Source organism: Scleropages formosus, chromosome 18 (genome assembly GCF_900964775.1).
Source record: "Scleropages formosus chromosome 18, fSclFor1.1, whole genome shotgun sequence".
Taxonomy (NCBI): Eukaryota; Metazoa; Chordata; class Actinopteri; order Osteoglossiformes; family Osteoglossidae; genus Scleropages; species Scleropages formosus.
The window spans coordinates 15,001,072-15,017,713 of record NC_041823.1 but is presented as its reverse complement, the minus strand read 5'-3'; the positions used below and the strand labels follow the sequence as shown (position 1 = coordinate 15,017,713).

General features: G+C 42.0%; 1 protein-coding gene across 3 annotated transcripts; it reads right to left on the bottom strand.

Annotated features, from left to right (window-relative positions):
* Nucleotides 1-1,110: 1,110 nt before the first annotated feature.
* On the bottom strand, nucleotides 1,111-16,642 carry smg5 (SMG5 nonsense mediated mRNA decay factor). 3 transcript variants are annotated; one of them, XM_018739747.2, is made up of 22 exons: nucleotides 16,152-16,642; nucleotides 14,435-14,533; nucleotides 13,803-13,926; nucleotides 12,845-13,001; nucleotides 12,264-12,353; nucleotides 11,568-11,657; nucleotides 11,238-11,316; nucleotides 10,715-10,840; nucleotides 10,139-10,207; nucleotides 9,348-9,559; nucleotides 9,064-9,201; nucleotides 7,909-8,781; nucleotides 7,441-7,613; nucleotides 7,182-7,257; nucleotides 6,780-6,955; nucleotides 5,913-6,071; nucleotides 5,016-5,075; nucleotides 4,445-4,604; nucleotides 3,148-3,238; nucleotides 2,840-2,914; nucleotides 2,543-2,681; nucleotides 1,111-2,385 (listed from the first exon to the last, which is right to left on the bottom strand). In XM_018739747.2, exons 1-22 carry the CDS (start codon nucleotides 16,214-16,216, stop codon nucleotides 2,302-2,304), a joined length of 3,315 nt encoding a protein of 1,104 aa, XP_018595263.1. In that variant the 5' UTR covers nucleotides 16,217-16,642; the 3' UTR covers nucleotides 1,111-2,301. The 3 variants fall into 3 exon arrangements, with proteins under 3 accessions (XP_018595263.1, XP_018595264.1, XP_018595265.1); XM_018739748.2 differs by having other exon boundaries at nucleotides 7,933-8,781; XM_018739749.2 differs by having other exon boundaries at nucleotides 7,441-7,610; nucleotides 7,933-8,781.

The window sequence follows — 16,642 nt, the reverse complement described above, 5'->3', positions numbered from 1 at the left end:
GGAAACGGGTGTTGTGATATAAGGCAGAAATACTTATACCCCGTACTGATTTCAAACATGATTTGTTAATTATTTGAAAGGATAGCTTGGCAGCTGGAACATCTGGGAAACATTTAAGAATAAATCTAGTTAACATTAATAGGTATGTGATCTGCAGGATGTCACTAGAGGTGGTTCATGCTGTTGATTTGAAAATTAAATATTCTGTGTAAGACATGCTTAAAATTGACAAGTTACTTTATGACATCACTCTTCTCCTTTGACACAGTTTGAGTAAACTGCATCACATTTGGTTTATCTGTTTGTTGAAGGTCTCTGAAGCCTGGTTGAATTCTGCACTTACCAGGCGACTGCAGAGAAGAGATTGGAAAGTAAGGAAAACAGGTGCATGTTGCAGATCTTGAGGCAGGCACAAGGAAATCAACCCTCTTGCCTTAATGCAGAGCTTTCACAAATATTTGGTCAATTCTTGTATTTTTTAAACCACCTTACTATGAGAATTCAGCCACCAGCTTTGACATGGTCAAATTTGTTTAAACTATGAATTTATAAATGCCTGAACTTAATGATAATCAAGTTAACGCTTTTGAACAACTTGTACCCAAACGAAGGACCATATCTTGAAGGGACCTCGTTTCTTGTGGCCGTCACTGGCGCCTTGCGTCTGAGGCATTTGCTCAAAACCTGTCTTTGTGCTTCTACTGAACTTTAAGACATTCAGATACATAAACAAAAGAACCTGCCAAGTAGTAGCCTACCAGCTATGACACCACCAATACTACTCTAAACAGATCATGTATCTAACATTAAAACAGTGCATTCTCTTTGTTTAACTGAATAGAGACTTGTTACAAGGTCATATGCCCTGTTATTGGTAATAAATCTATCACTGTTCATTAAAATTTAGTTGTATTGTCTTCATCCCACATTTAGGTTGTGCTTTATCTCCTCCCCACCTTCTGGTAAAATATTTTTGAAATACTGTACCTAAATAATTAAATACAAAATATAGTCTTTTGGAAAACTGCAGTACAAAATTCCATATGTAGTAAAGTTATACCACAAAAGAGCAGGCATTTTTTTTAAACAAAACATCTTTATTGTATAATGTGTGGCCACACACTTATTGGATTTGTCTGCACAGTGCATGATGGGACAGAGCCATGGACAAGTGAATGGATGAATGAATGAATGGGGAGATGGGTCCACACAGTTGGGGCCTAAAGTCCTCATACAGTTGCATTGACAAATTTGTTGGGACAGCAGTGCCAGAGCAGTCTGGTCAAGCTACTCCACGGCCCTGTACTGAGAAACTAGCAAAAAAAAAAAAAAAAAAAAAAGACTCAAGCCATCCTTCACTGACCATGGCAGGATTTTTCATAAAGGGGGTCTACTACATTGTGCAGAAACAAGACATGGACCCCTATGACCGTTGTCAATGTTTCCTTATCAGATCTTGGAAAAGCAAGTTTACAGTACAACATACAAAAAAAAAAGCCAGGGCAAAATCCAATCATTTTACAACTCCTCCTTATACACATATTAGCACAATATGTTAATCACCGGTCACAAAGGAACATGGGGGAAAAAATTAAATAAAAAAAAATACCACATAGGAAAGAAAACAATCCCAAATAAGTGTACATCCACCAAACTGAAACCTCTGCTTCTTAACCCTTTAAAAGCTACTCTTTATTGGGCTTGACTGAAACCTGAACAGGTGCAGGATTTTTTTTTTTTTGTTTTTTTTTTTTTTTTTTTTTTTTTTTAAAGGTAGATGTCATTCTGCCAGGTTATCACCACAACCCAGGCTAATGCGCCATGCAAGTTAAACCCAGACTGTTCTAGGCTGTCTCCTCATCCCAACAAGATCTTAAGAAAAAGAAACAAAAATCCAAAAGCATGTTTCTAAGTGTGTATTTATATTTGTGTGTGTGTGTTGGTGTGTGGGCATTTCTCTCTCAAAATGTATATACTTATTTATTCATATACAGTATATACCTCATTATAATGTGTACCGGAGGCACCTATTGTTGTTTTTCCTCCCACTGCCTTCTTTTCCCCCAAATGATTGGAGTCGCTTCCTTTGGTTGTAATGGGGGGGATCTGCTGATCTTTTCTTAGACCCATGCCCATGTTGCTTGCCTTCCTTACTCTCCACTGTCACACTTTCTCCACTCTTTCTCCAGTTATGTTTCCCAAAGACGCAGATACAGACAGAGCAAAAGAGTGGGAGAGAGAGGGAGTGAGTGAGTGAGAGTGATCAGCTGACTGCCTTGCCGACCATGTTCCTTCCCACCTTCAGCCAATCTCCTTCCACTGCCGGTAGAACTCCTGGATGTTCTTCAGTTCCATGCCTGCTGCAGCCACTGCCTGGACAGCAGACTTGTGGGGTGAAAATAATAATTAAAACAAAACTTAAAACAAATTGCTGTGAGCATAATGGACTCTATACATTACAAAATAACTGACTGAGTCATCTCTTTATGACACTGAAATTGCTGCACAAAGCTGCTGGGGCATCTTTGAAAGAGACACTGACCTTCATGGCTGCAGAGCGAGTTGGGAGGTCCTCCACTGAGTGTCCAGTCAGAATTGTGACCATACCAGTAGTGTCTTCCTCTCCATTGTTCTGAGACATTGTCAGCTGGCGGCAGCTGTCCACCATCTTGTACAAGTGCCTTAATTTCAAATCATTCAGGAAAGAAGCACCATTACAAACATCCATCACAAACTGGCTGAATGTCTAACTCAGTCCTGACAGCTGGCATACAACCCAAAAAGCTAGGTTTAAACAAGTTCACGAAGGGATCAACTAGTCACATTAACCACTGCTCACCAGGCTTCAGTGTCCTGTCGTTTAAGTTTGTCTCTTTCAAAACTTCTCCCTGACTCCCGCTGGCAGCGGATGTACCTGGCAAAGGGAATTTAGAAAACAATGAACCAAGCATGCCTATGATTGGTAAAAAAAGTTGGAATGAAATCTAAGTATGCTCATATACATTAAAATGTAAAAGGACACTTATAAAAATTACCTTTACATTTTAAATAGAACTGTGAATATTAGTTAGTTTTCCAGTGGACAAATAATTGGATTGCCATAACAGGTAATGGCTTCATGGCCCCTGGCAGAAAAGTGAAACACACCTGTTGCCTTTACGAAATTCTGATTCCAGAAATCGGATTCCGTCTCTTGCACCAGAATTCTCTTTTTTTAGCACATCAAGACCATCAATCACTGTGGGATAGGAGAGACCAAAAGTAAAATGTGAAAGACCAATCAATCAACATGTTCCTTTAAAAATAATTCTCCTGAAATAATTGCTTCAGGCTATTGTATGTATTTGGAGTTACAACACTAATACAGGGGAAATACAGTGCCAATAGTTTAAGAGAGGGGGAAAAAAAAAGCACTGGAAACATAGGCCTATAATGAAAACACTGAAAGGCGTTTATTCCCAAATAATTCTAACACACAGAAATTAATCTTTCTTGTTTGGCTCAACATGACAAAAACATTTACATTTATTTATTTAGCAGAAGGCAGGGTGTGGTGGCGTGGTGGCGCAGTGGGTTGGACCAGGTCCTGCTCTCCAGTGTGTCTGGGGTTCAAGTCCCGCTTGGGGTGCCTTGCGACGGACTGGCGTCCCATCCTGGGTGTGTCCCCTCCCCCCCGGCCTCACACCCTGTGTTGCTGGGTTAGGCTCCGGCTCCCCATGACCCCATATGGGACAAGTGGTTCAGACAGTGTGTGTGTGTGTGTGTGTGTGTGTATATTTAGCAGAAGTTTTTCTCCAAAGCAACTTCCAATGGATACTATGTAGTGTTATCAACCCATATACCTTATTCACCAAGGTGATTTAAACTGCTAGATACACTACTTACAATGGGTCACTCATCCATACATCAAAAACATTTTTACTGATAATTTTGTTCAACTGGAGGAACAGACCTTGAATTTGGCAAATGAACATTGAAACAACTGATATACCCGGCTAAATTTTAATTTGTTCATCATGCGGAAAAATGTAATGCTTGACAATTGTTTTTCTGAAGGTAACCGAATTATTTATTCTTTCCATTAGAAAATAGAGAACTTTGCTTGAACAAAAGTTTAACATTTCTCCTTTAGTCAAGAAATGTAGCCGTTCTTTTTAAACAAGCATGGCAAATTTCATGCTGTATTTGCTTCCCTTGAGGTTAGACTCCAAATCCTGTTATAGAGGCTCCAAAAAGCTGTTCAACTTTCCAAACTATTCTACAGTTCAAATGTATAAATTAATTCTCTGCTACAGCAGTGAGTAGGAAATCTCATTATTAATCCAGCGACAGAGGTATACTATAATGATCATGTTTTCGCTACTTTTATGAATTGCAAATCACATTAGCAGATTGCTGAGCTCATAACAAAAATCATGCATTGCAGCGTTACAGATCTGTTTACCTGTGCGTGGGATGATGATAATGAAACAGCCACTGCTGGCCAGCTGTCTTAGCAGGCCAAGGTGCTGGCAGAGGACGGCTGTATCAGGCACCAAGTAGGGGGACATGGAGGACTGAGCTTTGGGCTGCTGCAGGCTCCCTTCCAACTGGGACACTTCCAACTGCAGGGGTGCACAAAAAGCAGCGCATCACTGTACATTAAACAGCTAAAACCAACAATGTTAATGACTGACACAGACAACTACTGGGCAATTAGCTTAATTTTCATTTTCAGATCAATCTGTTGGGATATAACAATGTTTTGACAGCAGATTCATTCTGAATCCATCTGAAAGAGAAGCATGTGTTACTGAGAAAAACCTACTTGGGAGGTCTACAGAAACAACATATTCACAAACTGTTTAAATAATTAAATAATAATAAAAATACACCACCACATGACTTTCAATGTGGCTATCATGAGAGAAAGTAGTGGTATTAAGCACAAAAACAGGAACAGGTTTAAGCATTTATGCATTCCAAGTACAGAAAGCGCGTGTGTGTGAGTGAGTGAAAACATCCGAGGGCCAGACCTGTAGGCGAAGCTGGGCCATGTCCCTCATCAGCCGGTTGCGGCGAGCCTCCTCCTCTGCCTGAGGGTACAGAGAGCATTGTGTCAGAGAACCTAGTTATCTGAGACCTACATAGTTTTTTCAAGTGAACCCAACACACCCTGGGTTTCAACGTATAAGGCGAACTTTTCAATGATAGGCAAAATTTTTGAGTTAAAGAAATGTTTGTTAAGGTACGTTTACTTGTGGAAATAGTTTGATATAGTCTAATAGCATGAAACTTGAATTATGGATTTTAATTTCATAATATGAACAGCACAAGGTGACACCAACATACAGGTAGAGCCAGAACAGCAAGAAATAATGTCCACACGCACAATGAGGGCTCAAGGTCAAAAAGCTACCGTATACATTTCCTTGCCAAATATTTCAGAGTACCTGATATACATACCATAACATCAAGAGAAAAGTCTTGTTTATGATTTAACAAGAAAAATAAAGACAAGTCAATGTTTTTGTTAGGCAATTTTTCCTGGAGCAATTTACGGTACCTTGCTCAAGTGTACTACAGCTAGAGGCTGGAATTGAACCTCTGACCTTTGAGTCCAAAGGTAGTAGCTCTAACAACTATTTCCTTCTTCCAGCTGTATCTTATCACAATCCCAAAATTAAAAAAAAAAAACCATCTTTGTTGTAACATCTAAAAATGATCATCTGTCCAACAGCCAAACAGCACAAACACTAAAACATTCTTTAAAAAATGCATTGTGAAAAAAGCTTTACTATACCTGTACTTTGGAATGTATCCCATGTAGTTTAAGGTTGTAGCGGTAAAGCTTTTTTTTTTTTTTTTAAATTCATACCCCAGGAAACACATACACCTTCGAGTTCTTTGAGCTCATGCATGGTGCCACTCACCATACGAAACTGGGCCTTTGCCTGTTGAACCAAGTTCTCCTGTTCTGACTGGCTGATACTGGTGAAAATGCCTGCCTCCGGGTTGAAGTGCAACACATTGCCCTGAAGATTAGTGAGAAAGTGGCCAAAGCTGCGGATGCAGCACAGCCGCACCACACACTTGGGAGCGCAAGAAAGGAAGGAAGAAAGAAGAATGGAGTTATATAATTTATTATGTGCATATCGCCATCCTCTGAGCTGTGGAGGAATAGCATCAGTCGTAACATCACCAGCACTCCTCCATGGCATTTTCCAAATCATCAATGGTCATGTTTGTAATGCCAAAAAATTGCTTTCTTCAGGGATTCTTGGCTCATTCATATATATTATATAAATAAAACAAATGCATCATTCTGCGTTTACGCATTTTAGAAGTACATATATACAACTAAAGGTGATATGGAGTTCAACCAATTTCCAAAGAAACTTTTTTCAGCTAATTTGTGCATTTTTCACTTCTGTGTTCTAAAATATCTGTCTTTTGTGAGGCAAATGAAACCGATGTTTCTGTACCTTGCCAGTAAAACACACCCAAACAGCACAGAAGCACGGGGCCTGATTAATTCTACTCTCTTCCAGTATTCACAACAGTTTCTTGTTTGTTGATGAAAAATGTAAGGGAAATGGCATGTTTATGGAATAAATCACTGAATAAGAGGCATTATCAAACAATTGAGAAACACTCGTATTATTCAATTTCGTAGGTAGTAACAACAGTAGAAGTGACTGGAATTGTGTTTGTAAGTTGAAGACTCAGTGAATATTACATGCAATGAAAAAGACATCCTGAGAACAAGAGTCCACACATGCGATAGGGAACCTGCGCACCTCCTGCAAGGGACTGAGAGCTGGCCTCTCACGAGTGAAGTCGAGGCGCCGGTGAGCCATGCTGAGGGCTGGAAGGTTGCGCAGAGCCAGGTCTTCAGGAAGCAGCACGGTCTGAGTCAGGTTAGGATGTTCACACTCGTTCAGCAGCTCTATCACATCCTGTTCAAATCCCAGGTCTTGAAACACAGTGACAGGCATCCATCACAACCAGCCCTTGGTCATACTAGATACCACACACAAATAAACCAACCGGCATGGTGGCAGAGGGAATGACTGACACTGCACAGCTCCTAGGTTATGGGCTTGATAAGCTCGAGATCAGTTCAAACTAGTCTATGAATAAGCTTCAGCCCCGCACACTTTGAAAATCAAACTTACCGAATGACCCCTACTCTCTCTTACCTGCCTCCAGAATCTTGCTGCCATCAGGAAGTAAGTTGAGCAATACAGACAGTCTGTTCCACAGGCTCTGAGAACTCTGCAATAGAGGACATCAGCTGGTATAAGGTTTGGTTTCACTTGTCACCAAAAAAAGTCTTTTGATAACTACCATGAATGCACATTTAATACAGAAATGTTATTCTTAGTCTCTTAAATTTTTCATAAGTTATTAATGATAATTTCCATGAGTATTTAAGAAACAGATTAATTTCAACCCTACCTGTGCACACATAACAATGATGTCAGTATTTGTTCTCAGCCAATCCACAAAAACTTTCACAACTAATATAAGGCCCTGATTGGTGAGAATTTCCAGTCGTTCTGAAAGAGTCTTTTCACTGCGACATGACTGGTTACTGTGTACACTGCTTTCAGAATCTGATTCATCTTCTGCTGTAAAACAATATAAAACAAAACAATTAGCAAACAACAGCACTTTTATAGGTGCTGTACTATTCAGTAAATGTGTTAAAATGTACCATGGATGGCTGTCTGCACTTTCCAAAAAGTACTCATGCCTTTAAAGTATCTGCTCATCTGTTTCTGACCATCAACTTATCTTTTATCAAAATCAGAAGAGACATTTAACACATAGTATCCCACTAGATATATAATTTTATTAGACAATTGAAATGTAGTGTTTAATCTTATTGTCTTAAAAATGGCAAAAAAAAAACATCTTAAATACGTGTAAGCGGACATGGTGTCTTGCCATTGTCATTGGTTCCATTAGCTGTGCTGGGGCTAGTGGTGCGGGGCACCCCTGCCTGTGGTGCCTTCATCTCCTCAGAGGCCGAAGAGTCAGGAATGGGTTGTGGAGCAGGCTGGGGGTGTAGCAACATGTTGCTGAAAGTGGGAGCCAGCCGGAAGCAGCGCTTGGCTTGAAAGAGCTGAGAGGACATAGCCTGCAGGTTACTGGTGATGCTGGGATCATTGGGCAGCAGAGGGCCATTGGTTGTTGGCGGGGTGAAGCCCTCCTCCCGGAGAGGTGGGGGTGGGGGAGAGGACTGAGGCTGCTCTTGATGTAGGCTGTCCGAGTCCTCCATATCTTCGAGGTCAGAACGGGACTCTTGGCTGTTCATGTCAGAATCTGTCTCCATATCAAATGCAGTGCCCCCCTCCTCTTCCTCCTCTTCCTCATCCTCAGAGCCACTCGCCCAGTTTCCTTCCTCGAGGTGCCCACACTTGCCCTCCTTTTCAAGAGAGGAGCCACTAACTGGCAGTCCTGTAGCCCCCATGCCCTCTGCTGGTCCCCCCTCCTCGTCGTCGTCTTCTTCATTGCTCTCAAACCCCTCACTCAAATCGCTGTCATCCTCCTTGCGAGCACAACGCCGCCGACGCAGCATACAGAGGCGGGAATACTTCTTCTTCTGTTTCTGCTTCTCCTCCATCTTGCCCTCACTACTCTTTTTCTCACCCTCTCTTTGCATTGCATGGTTTTCACCCTCTTCTAACAGGTTCTCATCACCGCCATCTTCCTCATCTTCTCCCTCAGTGCCGTTCTGCAGGGCCCTTTCCTCTGAGTCCATTGGGAATGTTGTCTCTCTGGTTTCTGGGTCATCTAGAAAACGCAAATGATTTACAACAGTTGCCTTTTCTTATTAAACAGTTTTTAATGAAATGGCAAAATTACAATGACCCTTAGATTATAAACACAATAAGGACTGGAGGTCTGCTTGTAACTCATTGAAACATTCAACTTAAAATCTGGGAATATAAAAATCAAAAATTTCCCAGTTTTAGGAAAAAGTATGTTAATGAACGTATAACTCAGCATGAGGAACCAATACACTTGCTAAACAGGTTTGTTAAGCAGTTACTCATCACTGCACCTGGTGGTTACCTGTATTGTCAGCGTGGAGAGGAGGTACTTCACCCTCCCCATCCTCTAGCTCAGCTTGCAGGCGGACATTGACATGGTTGATGAGGTGGGAGAACAGAGCCAGTGTGAAGGCAATGGATGCACTACACTGTTTTGATCCTGAGAAACAGAACACATCCCTCAGTTCCTTGCCTCTAAGACACACAGTATATATCCACCATCAGAAAAATGGATGTCAGAATTCAGACTCAAGGCACTTGTGCAAACTAATCCCTCTATGCATCTGCAGTCTATCTTACACTGACCTCCTTTCTTAAGGCTGTGTACCACCATGAGGCAAGTGACCGCCATCTTGAAAACCAGAGCATCAGGAAGAAAGGAGCAGCCAGTGTCATGCTCTCCTTCCTCCTCATTGGCCAATGAACTGCTGTGTGCTGGTGTGGGCAGATAGAAGAGCACCAAGTTGAAGTCCTCCAGCACAGACTGGCAAAGGGAAGTTAGCTCTGTCTCCTGGAGGCTGCAGGGACAGCAGACACAGACATAAATTAGTCACAACCAAAGCATAGCGTATACAGATGGTCTCCGATCTACAATGGTTCGACTTCAGATTTTTTCGACTTTATGATAGTGAGTTTGCAATACACATTCAGTAGAAACTGTACTTCAAATTTTGAATTTTGATTTCTGTCCCAGCCAAGCGATACTCTCTCACGATGCTGGGCAGAGACAGCAATCCACATCTCCCATTCTGTCACGCAGAGATGTGTATTGGATGTATTAACTGTATTTTCGACCTAGGATGGGTTTCGGGGAACGTAACCCCATCGTAAATTGAGGACTAGCTGTATACACTAGAACAAGATTTTTGTTTTACTCAATTTATAATATGAAACATTTATACGCTACAGCTTTCATGTTGGGTCAGTGCATCTGGTGACTTGTCATACTGTGATAAAAGGCAAAAAAAATCAAAACAAGAAAAAAGATTTGTTAGGCCTACATTAACAAACAAAAACACTACTGAGACACTTAAAGTCAAGAACTGGTATGTGCTCAATCCAGCTGCTGAGTGATTCTTAAACTCAAGAGTCATTACCTGTTCTTCGGCTGCAACAGGCTCTGCAGATACATAAAGCTCACCAGAAGACGCTTGATATCTCTTGACCTGCAGCATGAAAAAAGGCAGATACATTTTCAAAAGAATCAGATGCCGTAATGACAAAAAGCACACTTTGCACACTTAAACAGTGCAAAGTGCAAAAATATCTGATGTAAAATACAGGTGATATTTTACTCCAAGTGTTCCTACACAATATAAACTTTTCCCCAAAAGCCTTTCAAATCGTTCGATACAGTATATTATAAAATGTTATAATATGCAAATTTAATTGCTAATTAATGCAAAACAGTATCTTGCTCATGAGTCTGGAAAATATCAAAAATAGCTGTGCTGGTGAGAAATCACTGAATTGCAGATGGTAGGTTATATTTTTGATCTCACCAAAGGTCCCCTCCAAGCCTTCATTCTTTAGTCATATATTTCAAGACCTATGCCACTTAAGTACTAACTTAACCACCCAACTGCAAGGTGTGTCAATGCCTCAGTATGCCATCACTGGCCCAAAGAAACAAGAACTGATTACTGGGAGAGCTACCGGATCATAATTTCTACCTCTGTCGTGTGGGCGAGAGCCTCTTCAACTCCTGCTTCTTCACCTGGTGATACATCTTGGCTGCCTTGTCGAACAGACGCTTCAAGTTCCCATAGGCCCCCTCAAATGGTGTCTCTGACTGTATGCTATTGGACACATGTGCCAAATATTAATAGCATAAACTTACTGCTTTATTTCCATATAAACCTCCTGATCAAAATCCTAGTTTTGGGGGGAAAAAAACAGGCAAAACCTGCTAATAAATATAAGAAAGCTTTTACCATGGTCTACATTTTACATATCTATATTAACACTTTTCTTGTGTACTTAGCAATGTTTTTCTAGTCCAAAAAAGGCTCGGAACTGAACCTCAATTTCACATACAAAATGCAAATGTATAACTTTTCCTAAACTGTTTCCTAAACAAGGAAAATACTAAAACAGGAATACCCTGCCCAGAGTCAAGTGAACACACTGACACCCAGTGGTCAGCATGAGAAACACCTCTGACATTCAACAGGTCGGATCTGTGCTGCATCTCACCAACGCAGATAATAGTAGGTGGCTTCCACATTGTAGAACTTGCTCCCAGCTAGTGTGCCAAGTTGGTTAAATGGCATTCCTGGAACACAATGCATGCAATGAAGAATGATGTCATCTCCACGGCTCCCTCACCAACTGGTGTACCATTGGTGTTTTCATCAGTATTTTGTCTAATAATGGGGTCTGCTGGTTCTTAAAAATGGAAGGACTGTGGCACAGATACTATGACTTCAGAGCAAGAAGAGCAAATAAAATCAATGAAGCTTCATAACAAATGTTACCATTATAACTACAAAGCCCCCGTGGGTAAAAGTGCTCGCTGTCACTCACCAACATGGGGGGAAACAGACAAGGCCTGGTGGTAGAAACGTTCTGCCAGCTGTTCAGCCTCAACTCCTGCCAGTTCGTTCTGGTACCGTGCTGCAGACAACAGTACAGTTTCTTAGACATTAAAACATTATCACTCTCTCCTTGAGACCAACATTTGTTCTTCACACATTCTAAAAGCCAAAAAATGTGTCACATATGCGCTGATGTCTGTCCTTTATAGTTGTTTCTACATCCAATCTTTGTGGAATAAAAATTAATTGAGCACCTGGTACTGTAGTGGGTAGAGGCACTACCTTTGAACACAAATGACATGAGTTCAAATCCTACTTTCTGCTTAAGATCCCTTGAGCGAAGCACATACCAGAAATTATAAATAAATCGGTAACTTTTATATAAATGGACAAAGCAGTGCATAAGTAGTTAACACTAAGTTTCTTTTGGGAAAAAAAGTGAGCTAAATGAATAAATAGCAATAGAGGATTATGAAAATTTAAATCACGTATGAAGTACAGAACGCATACTCTTCAGAATTTGCCTGTTTTTTTTTTTGTCAGTGACTCCAATTCTGTTAGCATCCATGCATGTGTTTGTTGAAAATTGAAATTACGGAAATACGCCTCCAATAAACACAACCTGCACAAGGTTTTTAGCTCACGGATGAGTAGGCCTTTCAGTAGTAGTGGATGGCCGTCTTACCCAAGTCTCCCAGGTACATTAAGCAGCGATGGCAAGCCATCTGGGCCCACTCCATCTCTTTGGCAGTAGCCAATACTGGCTTTTTTCGACCTGCATTACAAACATTCCTTTGTCAAAATCAAAGAGCAAAATCCAAGCCACTTGACTTTCTGTGCAATACGTTTTCTGGAAACAACAGTACAAAGCAACATAAACTGATCTTTTAATTCTTGTGATTCGTTTCATACAGTAACTGCATATTTTTGCAAACACCAAGTTACAACAAAGGAACTTGGTTCATTTAAAGGATCGGTCATAAGGATACTGACTGTGTGGAAATATGCATACAAACGCACATTTGTAATGTGAACAAATTCTGTTAATATGGTCACTAAGAACTGTGGACAGTTCAACTATTCTTCTGTAATGATTTTGTTGTAGACAAATTAAGCACCTGTTATGTCCAAATTACTAAACTGTAGGTAATGTGAGCATACTGTGCTCTTCAAAAGAACGAGGGCACACATCAAAGGCAACTGGGGATAAAAATATGTCTTCTTTGTGTGTGTATTTGTCCCCAGTTTCTATAGCCGTGGTCTCACCAATGAGGGGGTCCGTGACGTGTGTCCAGTCAATGCAGTCTTGAAGCTCCAGCTGGTAATGTGACTGAATGTAGAGCAGGAGGTGCTGGTAGAATCCCACGCCAGCAATGAGGTGAGTCCTGTAAGCACACTCCAGCGCACTGCGGCTATGAATGTGCTACAGAGATAACACAAAATATGTACACAGGGCAAAATAAGGTCAATGAAAGGATGTTATGTTTTTTCAGTGCAGTCTGATAACAGCAAACTCCTCAAAATAACAAGCCATGACATTACTCCTGAATACCCAATAATTTACTAGGAAAACACATAAGTAGCAACCAACAGTAAAACCAAAACATAAGGGAATAAATAATAAACTAATGGGCAGAGTATGAGTATTCAGAGGTTCAGCTGGGAAGTGAGGACAAGCTATGATCACACTCATTTTCAAGAGGTGGAGATGTGAAAAGTGTTGGCTGACAAGAGAATTACACAGGTTTGAAAGAATACAAATATGCTCTAAACTCTAGAACTCCACTTTCAGGAGCTAAGTGGAGATGTATATGATATTTCATAGGAAAAAGTATAATGCCTGGCACAACCTGAAAGATAATGAATAATAATAAATAGTGGTAAAACACATTTTGATTTCTTGTTTTTAAAGATGTGCCTTCATTTTATATTTTGACACCTTTTAAGTGCATGCTCTTTGTAACAGTTTTTCCATTGCTATAATTTGGCAAACATAAAAGCATTTTTATAACAAAACTAAATGGAGCAAGAAAGCAATAGGCAGTACATAGAAAGAGGGAGAGAAACAAGCAGAAATGAAAAACAAATGAGGTTTACAACTGAAGAAAAAAGAAAATTGATAAGTAAGCAAACAGAACGTTAATGAAATGTGTGTTTAATTCTGAATACAGCTTAATTTATAATGCAAGGCATGTTTATGTAACTCATGGTGGTGAAGTAATACCTTTTTGTTAGTTTTAATGACCTGGATGACCTCGTAGTAAACCTTTCTCCATAGCAACTCCTCAGCCTTACGGCCGTAGTCCACTGGGTGGAGGAACATCAACTTCACACAGAGCTCTCGCAGTCTACACAGCAGGAGTCACCATCGACACAGAGATCTGGGTTCAGTTTAATTCATCTATCACAATGGCACTTCATAACTTAGCAATAACGTCAGTATTCGTATCTGTGTTAGTGTAGAAGTGTAAGAGGTATTTATCTATTCGCTATGCTATGTAAAAAAATTTATCTGCCCATAACTAGATTTTCCCAATGGCCTTTTACTGCATCAGCTAAATAGTGGAAATAACCAGAGGCTAAGATTAAGTGATCAGAATACAGCCATCAAAGCCTTCAGATACCAAGCTGGGTTGGTTACTAGTTTAACTTTATAATGTAAAAAAACAACATTTAAAACACTGTTAATAACAACTAAATTTAGCATTTGATGGATACACCATTCCATCCTTTTAATTCAAAATGGTGCAAACTTACAGATTAAAATGTCATTTTTTGAAAATTACAATTATGACACATTAGACACAGTATGATTTTAAGTAAAAAAGGGACAATAGTTCTGGGTAGACTACTTACTTGTTCCGTAAGCTGATGTTCTCGGGCTTGAAGACCTCTCTGTACGATGACTTGTTGCTGATGATGGCATCCAGCTTGTGAACAGATTCCACCACAGCCCTGGACATGGAGGCAGAGAAGGTAGTCAACATGAGCAGCAGGTTGCCTAGTTGTTAAGGAAACAAGTAACGTGGATGATGACTGTCCATTACAATCCCTAGGAGGATGCTCCTCTTGTACTTTGGAGAAAGGTACATGACCTAGGATGCTGGTAGCATGGGGACACCTGGTGACGTATTGGTTAGAGCTACTTCCTTTGGCCCCAAAGGTCGCAGGTTCGAGCCTCACCTCTGGCTGTAGCGCCCTTGAGCAAGGTACTTACTCTAAATTGCTCCGGTAAAATTACCCAGCTGTATAAATGGGTAAATAATTGTAACCTCAACACTTTAAGTTGTTCTGGAGAAAAGCACCAGCTAAATGAATTAATGTAAAAACACAGAGAGAGAGAGTGTGTGTGTGTTCCACTGATGTATGGATGAGTGACACATTGTAAGTAGTGTATCTAGCAGTGTAAGTCACCACGGTGAATAAGGTGTGTGGGATGATAACGCTACATAGAGAGTTCATTGGAAGTCGCTTTGAAAAAAGTGTATGCTAAATAAATATATGTAAATGTAAAATACCCAGCCAAGGTCCAAACAAATCCGGAGGTAAAGTACGTGAGTAGTAGCATTTGAAAGGATTCTCTTGAGCTCAACGGAAAGATGTACCGAAAATGCACCAATGATCTTATTTTACTCATCCGTGCACTATGGAACGACACCAGTTTCACTATATTTATAATGAACAGATGTGTCGGTTACTGCACATTAGCTTTGTTTGAAAAAGACAGACTTTCAGAGAGAGCAGCAGTCAGTGACACACAAATACCGGCGCTGCGACCTCCCACTACTAGTCTCAGTCAGTCAGTGAATGACACCCAAACTAAGCTCATGATCTGATGCGAAATTATTTCACAAACTACACACACACACACACACAGTGAGTGTCACGAGTGTGTCTGGCTTCGCTCTCCACTCCAGCGACAACGCGACGTTTCAGGCCAGGGGGCACGTCTGGTCAGGTCAGGTGAGGTCAGCCAGGCAGCAACAACATGTCATGATTCTCCAAGATGATTCTACGAACGAACCTGTCCACTACTAACAGCTAGTAGTTGTTAGCATGCGGCTAGACGTCCACGACCACGCGCCGCCGCCGCCAACCGACGACGACTCCACACCGTGTCGTCGTACGACTACGAGCGGGGCTTGTCGTCGATTATTTACCCGCAAACCGCCGCGGCTGCTCAGTCAGTCAGTGCTCAGCTCAGCAGCCACTTCCCGAGCGAACGGGAGCGGTGTGCCGACTGACTGACTCCCTCTGCTCTGTCCTGCGTGTCATACCGCCGCTACGCTCAGCTACACCGTACACCGGCGGCGTGGTGCTCCGCTTAGCCGGGCTGTCGCGCGGACACACGGCCGTTAAGTTACGTTCCGCAGATGCTCAGTGAGTCTGTCAGCCGCCGGTCTCGCGCCGCGCGCCACCTGAATTTGAGCCGCGTGTGCGCGCTAACGCGAGACGGACACGGCAGTAGCATGAGGTCATTGAGGATCGCGGGCTCCGACCTCGCGGACGTGCCTCTCTTCTTGAGACTCTTCCCTCCCGCTTTCCTTTTTTCGTAGCTCGGCGGCCCACTGACCTGTACAGGCGCTTAATGTGCAGCACTTTCGCCTCCGGCTCGCTGTCCTGGCCCGGTCCGCTCATAATAGCGGCAGTTCGGGGGGTCCGCGCCGGCGTGTCCAAGCCCGTCGTCGGATGTCCACTGTCCGTGTCTTGTGTTCCCACCCCCTACCCTCCCCTTACCCCGCTCTGCCCGTTCGGCGGCTCTCTCTCGATTTCCTCGGCGGCTCAGTCGTGAGTCGCTGTAACTGCTCCTTCTCGTCTACCCAGCAGCACAGTCGCTCGACCTGGCCTTCTCTTTCGCTGCTTATATCGCTAGGGCTCGGCCGCCCCTGCCCATCCGTTCACCAGTCGGGGAGGGGAGGCAACGCGCGAATCCTTCAGTTTATTCTTGGTCAGCTATCAGGCCCCGGTATGTTTCTTGTGTCGTTCCCTGTTTCAGGCATCGTTCCGAGTGCGGCCATTACTGCCGAGGCATCGACCCGCTGGAGTACCGCGAGAACTGCAGAG

Bases quoted from the DNA above. Each gene is read 5' to 3' on its own strand.
- smg5 (XM_018739747.2), bottom strand. From the start codon at position 16,216: ATGAGCGGACCGGGCCAGGACAGCGAGCCGGAGGCGAAAGTGCTGCAC. The intron at 9,560-10,138 runs GTAATGACTCTT...CTGTCCCTGCAG, and splicing joins CTGTTGCAGCCGAAGAACAG to CCTCCAGGAGACAGAGCTAA. The intron at 2,386-2,542 runs GTCAGTGTCTCT...TCACCCCACAAG, and splicing joins CTCGCTCTGCAGCCATGAAG to TCTGCTGTCCAGGCAGTGGC.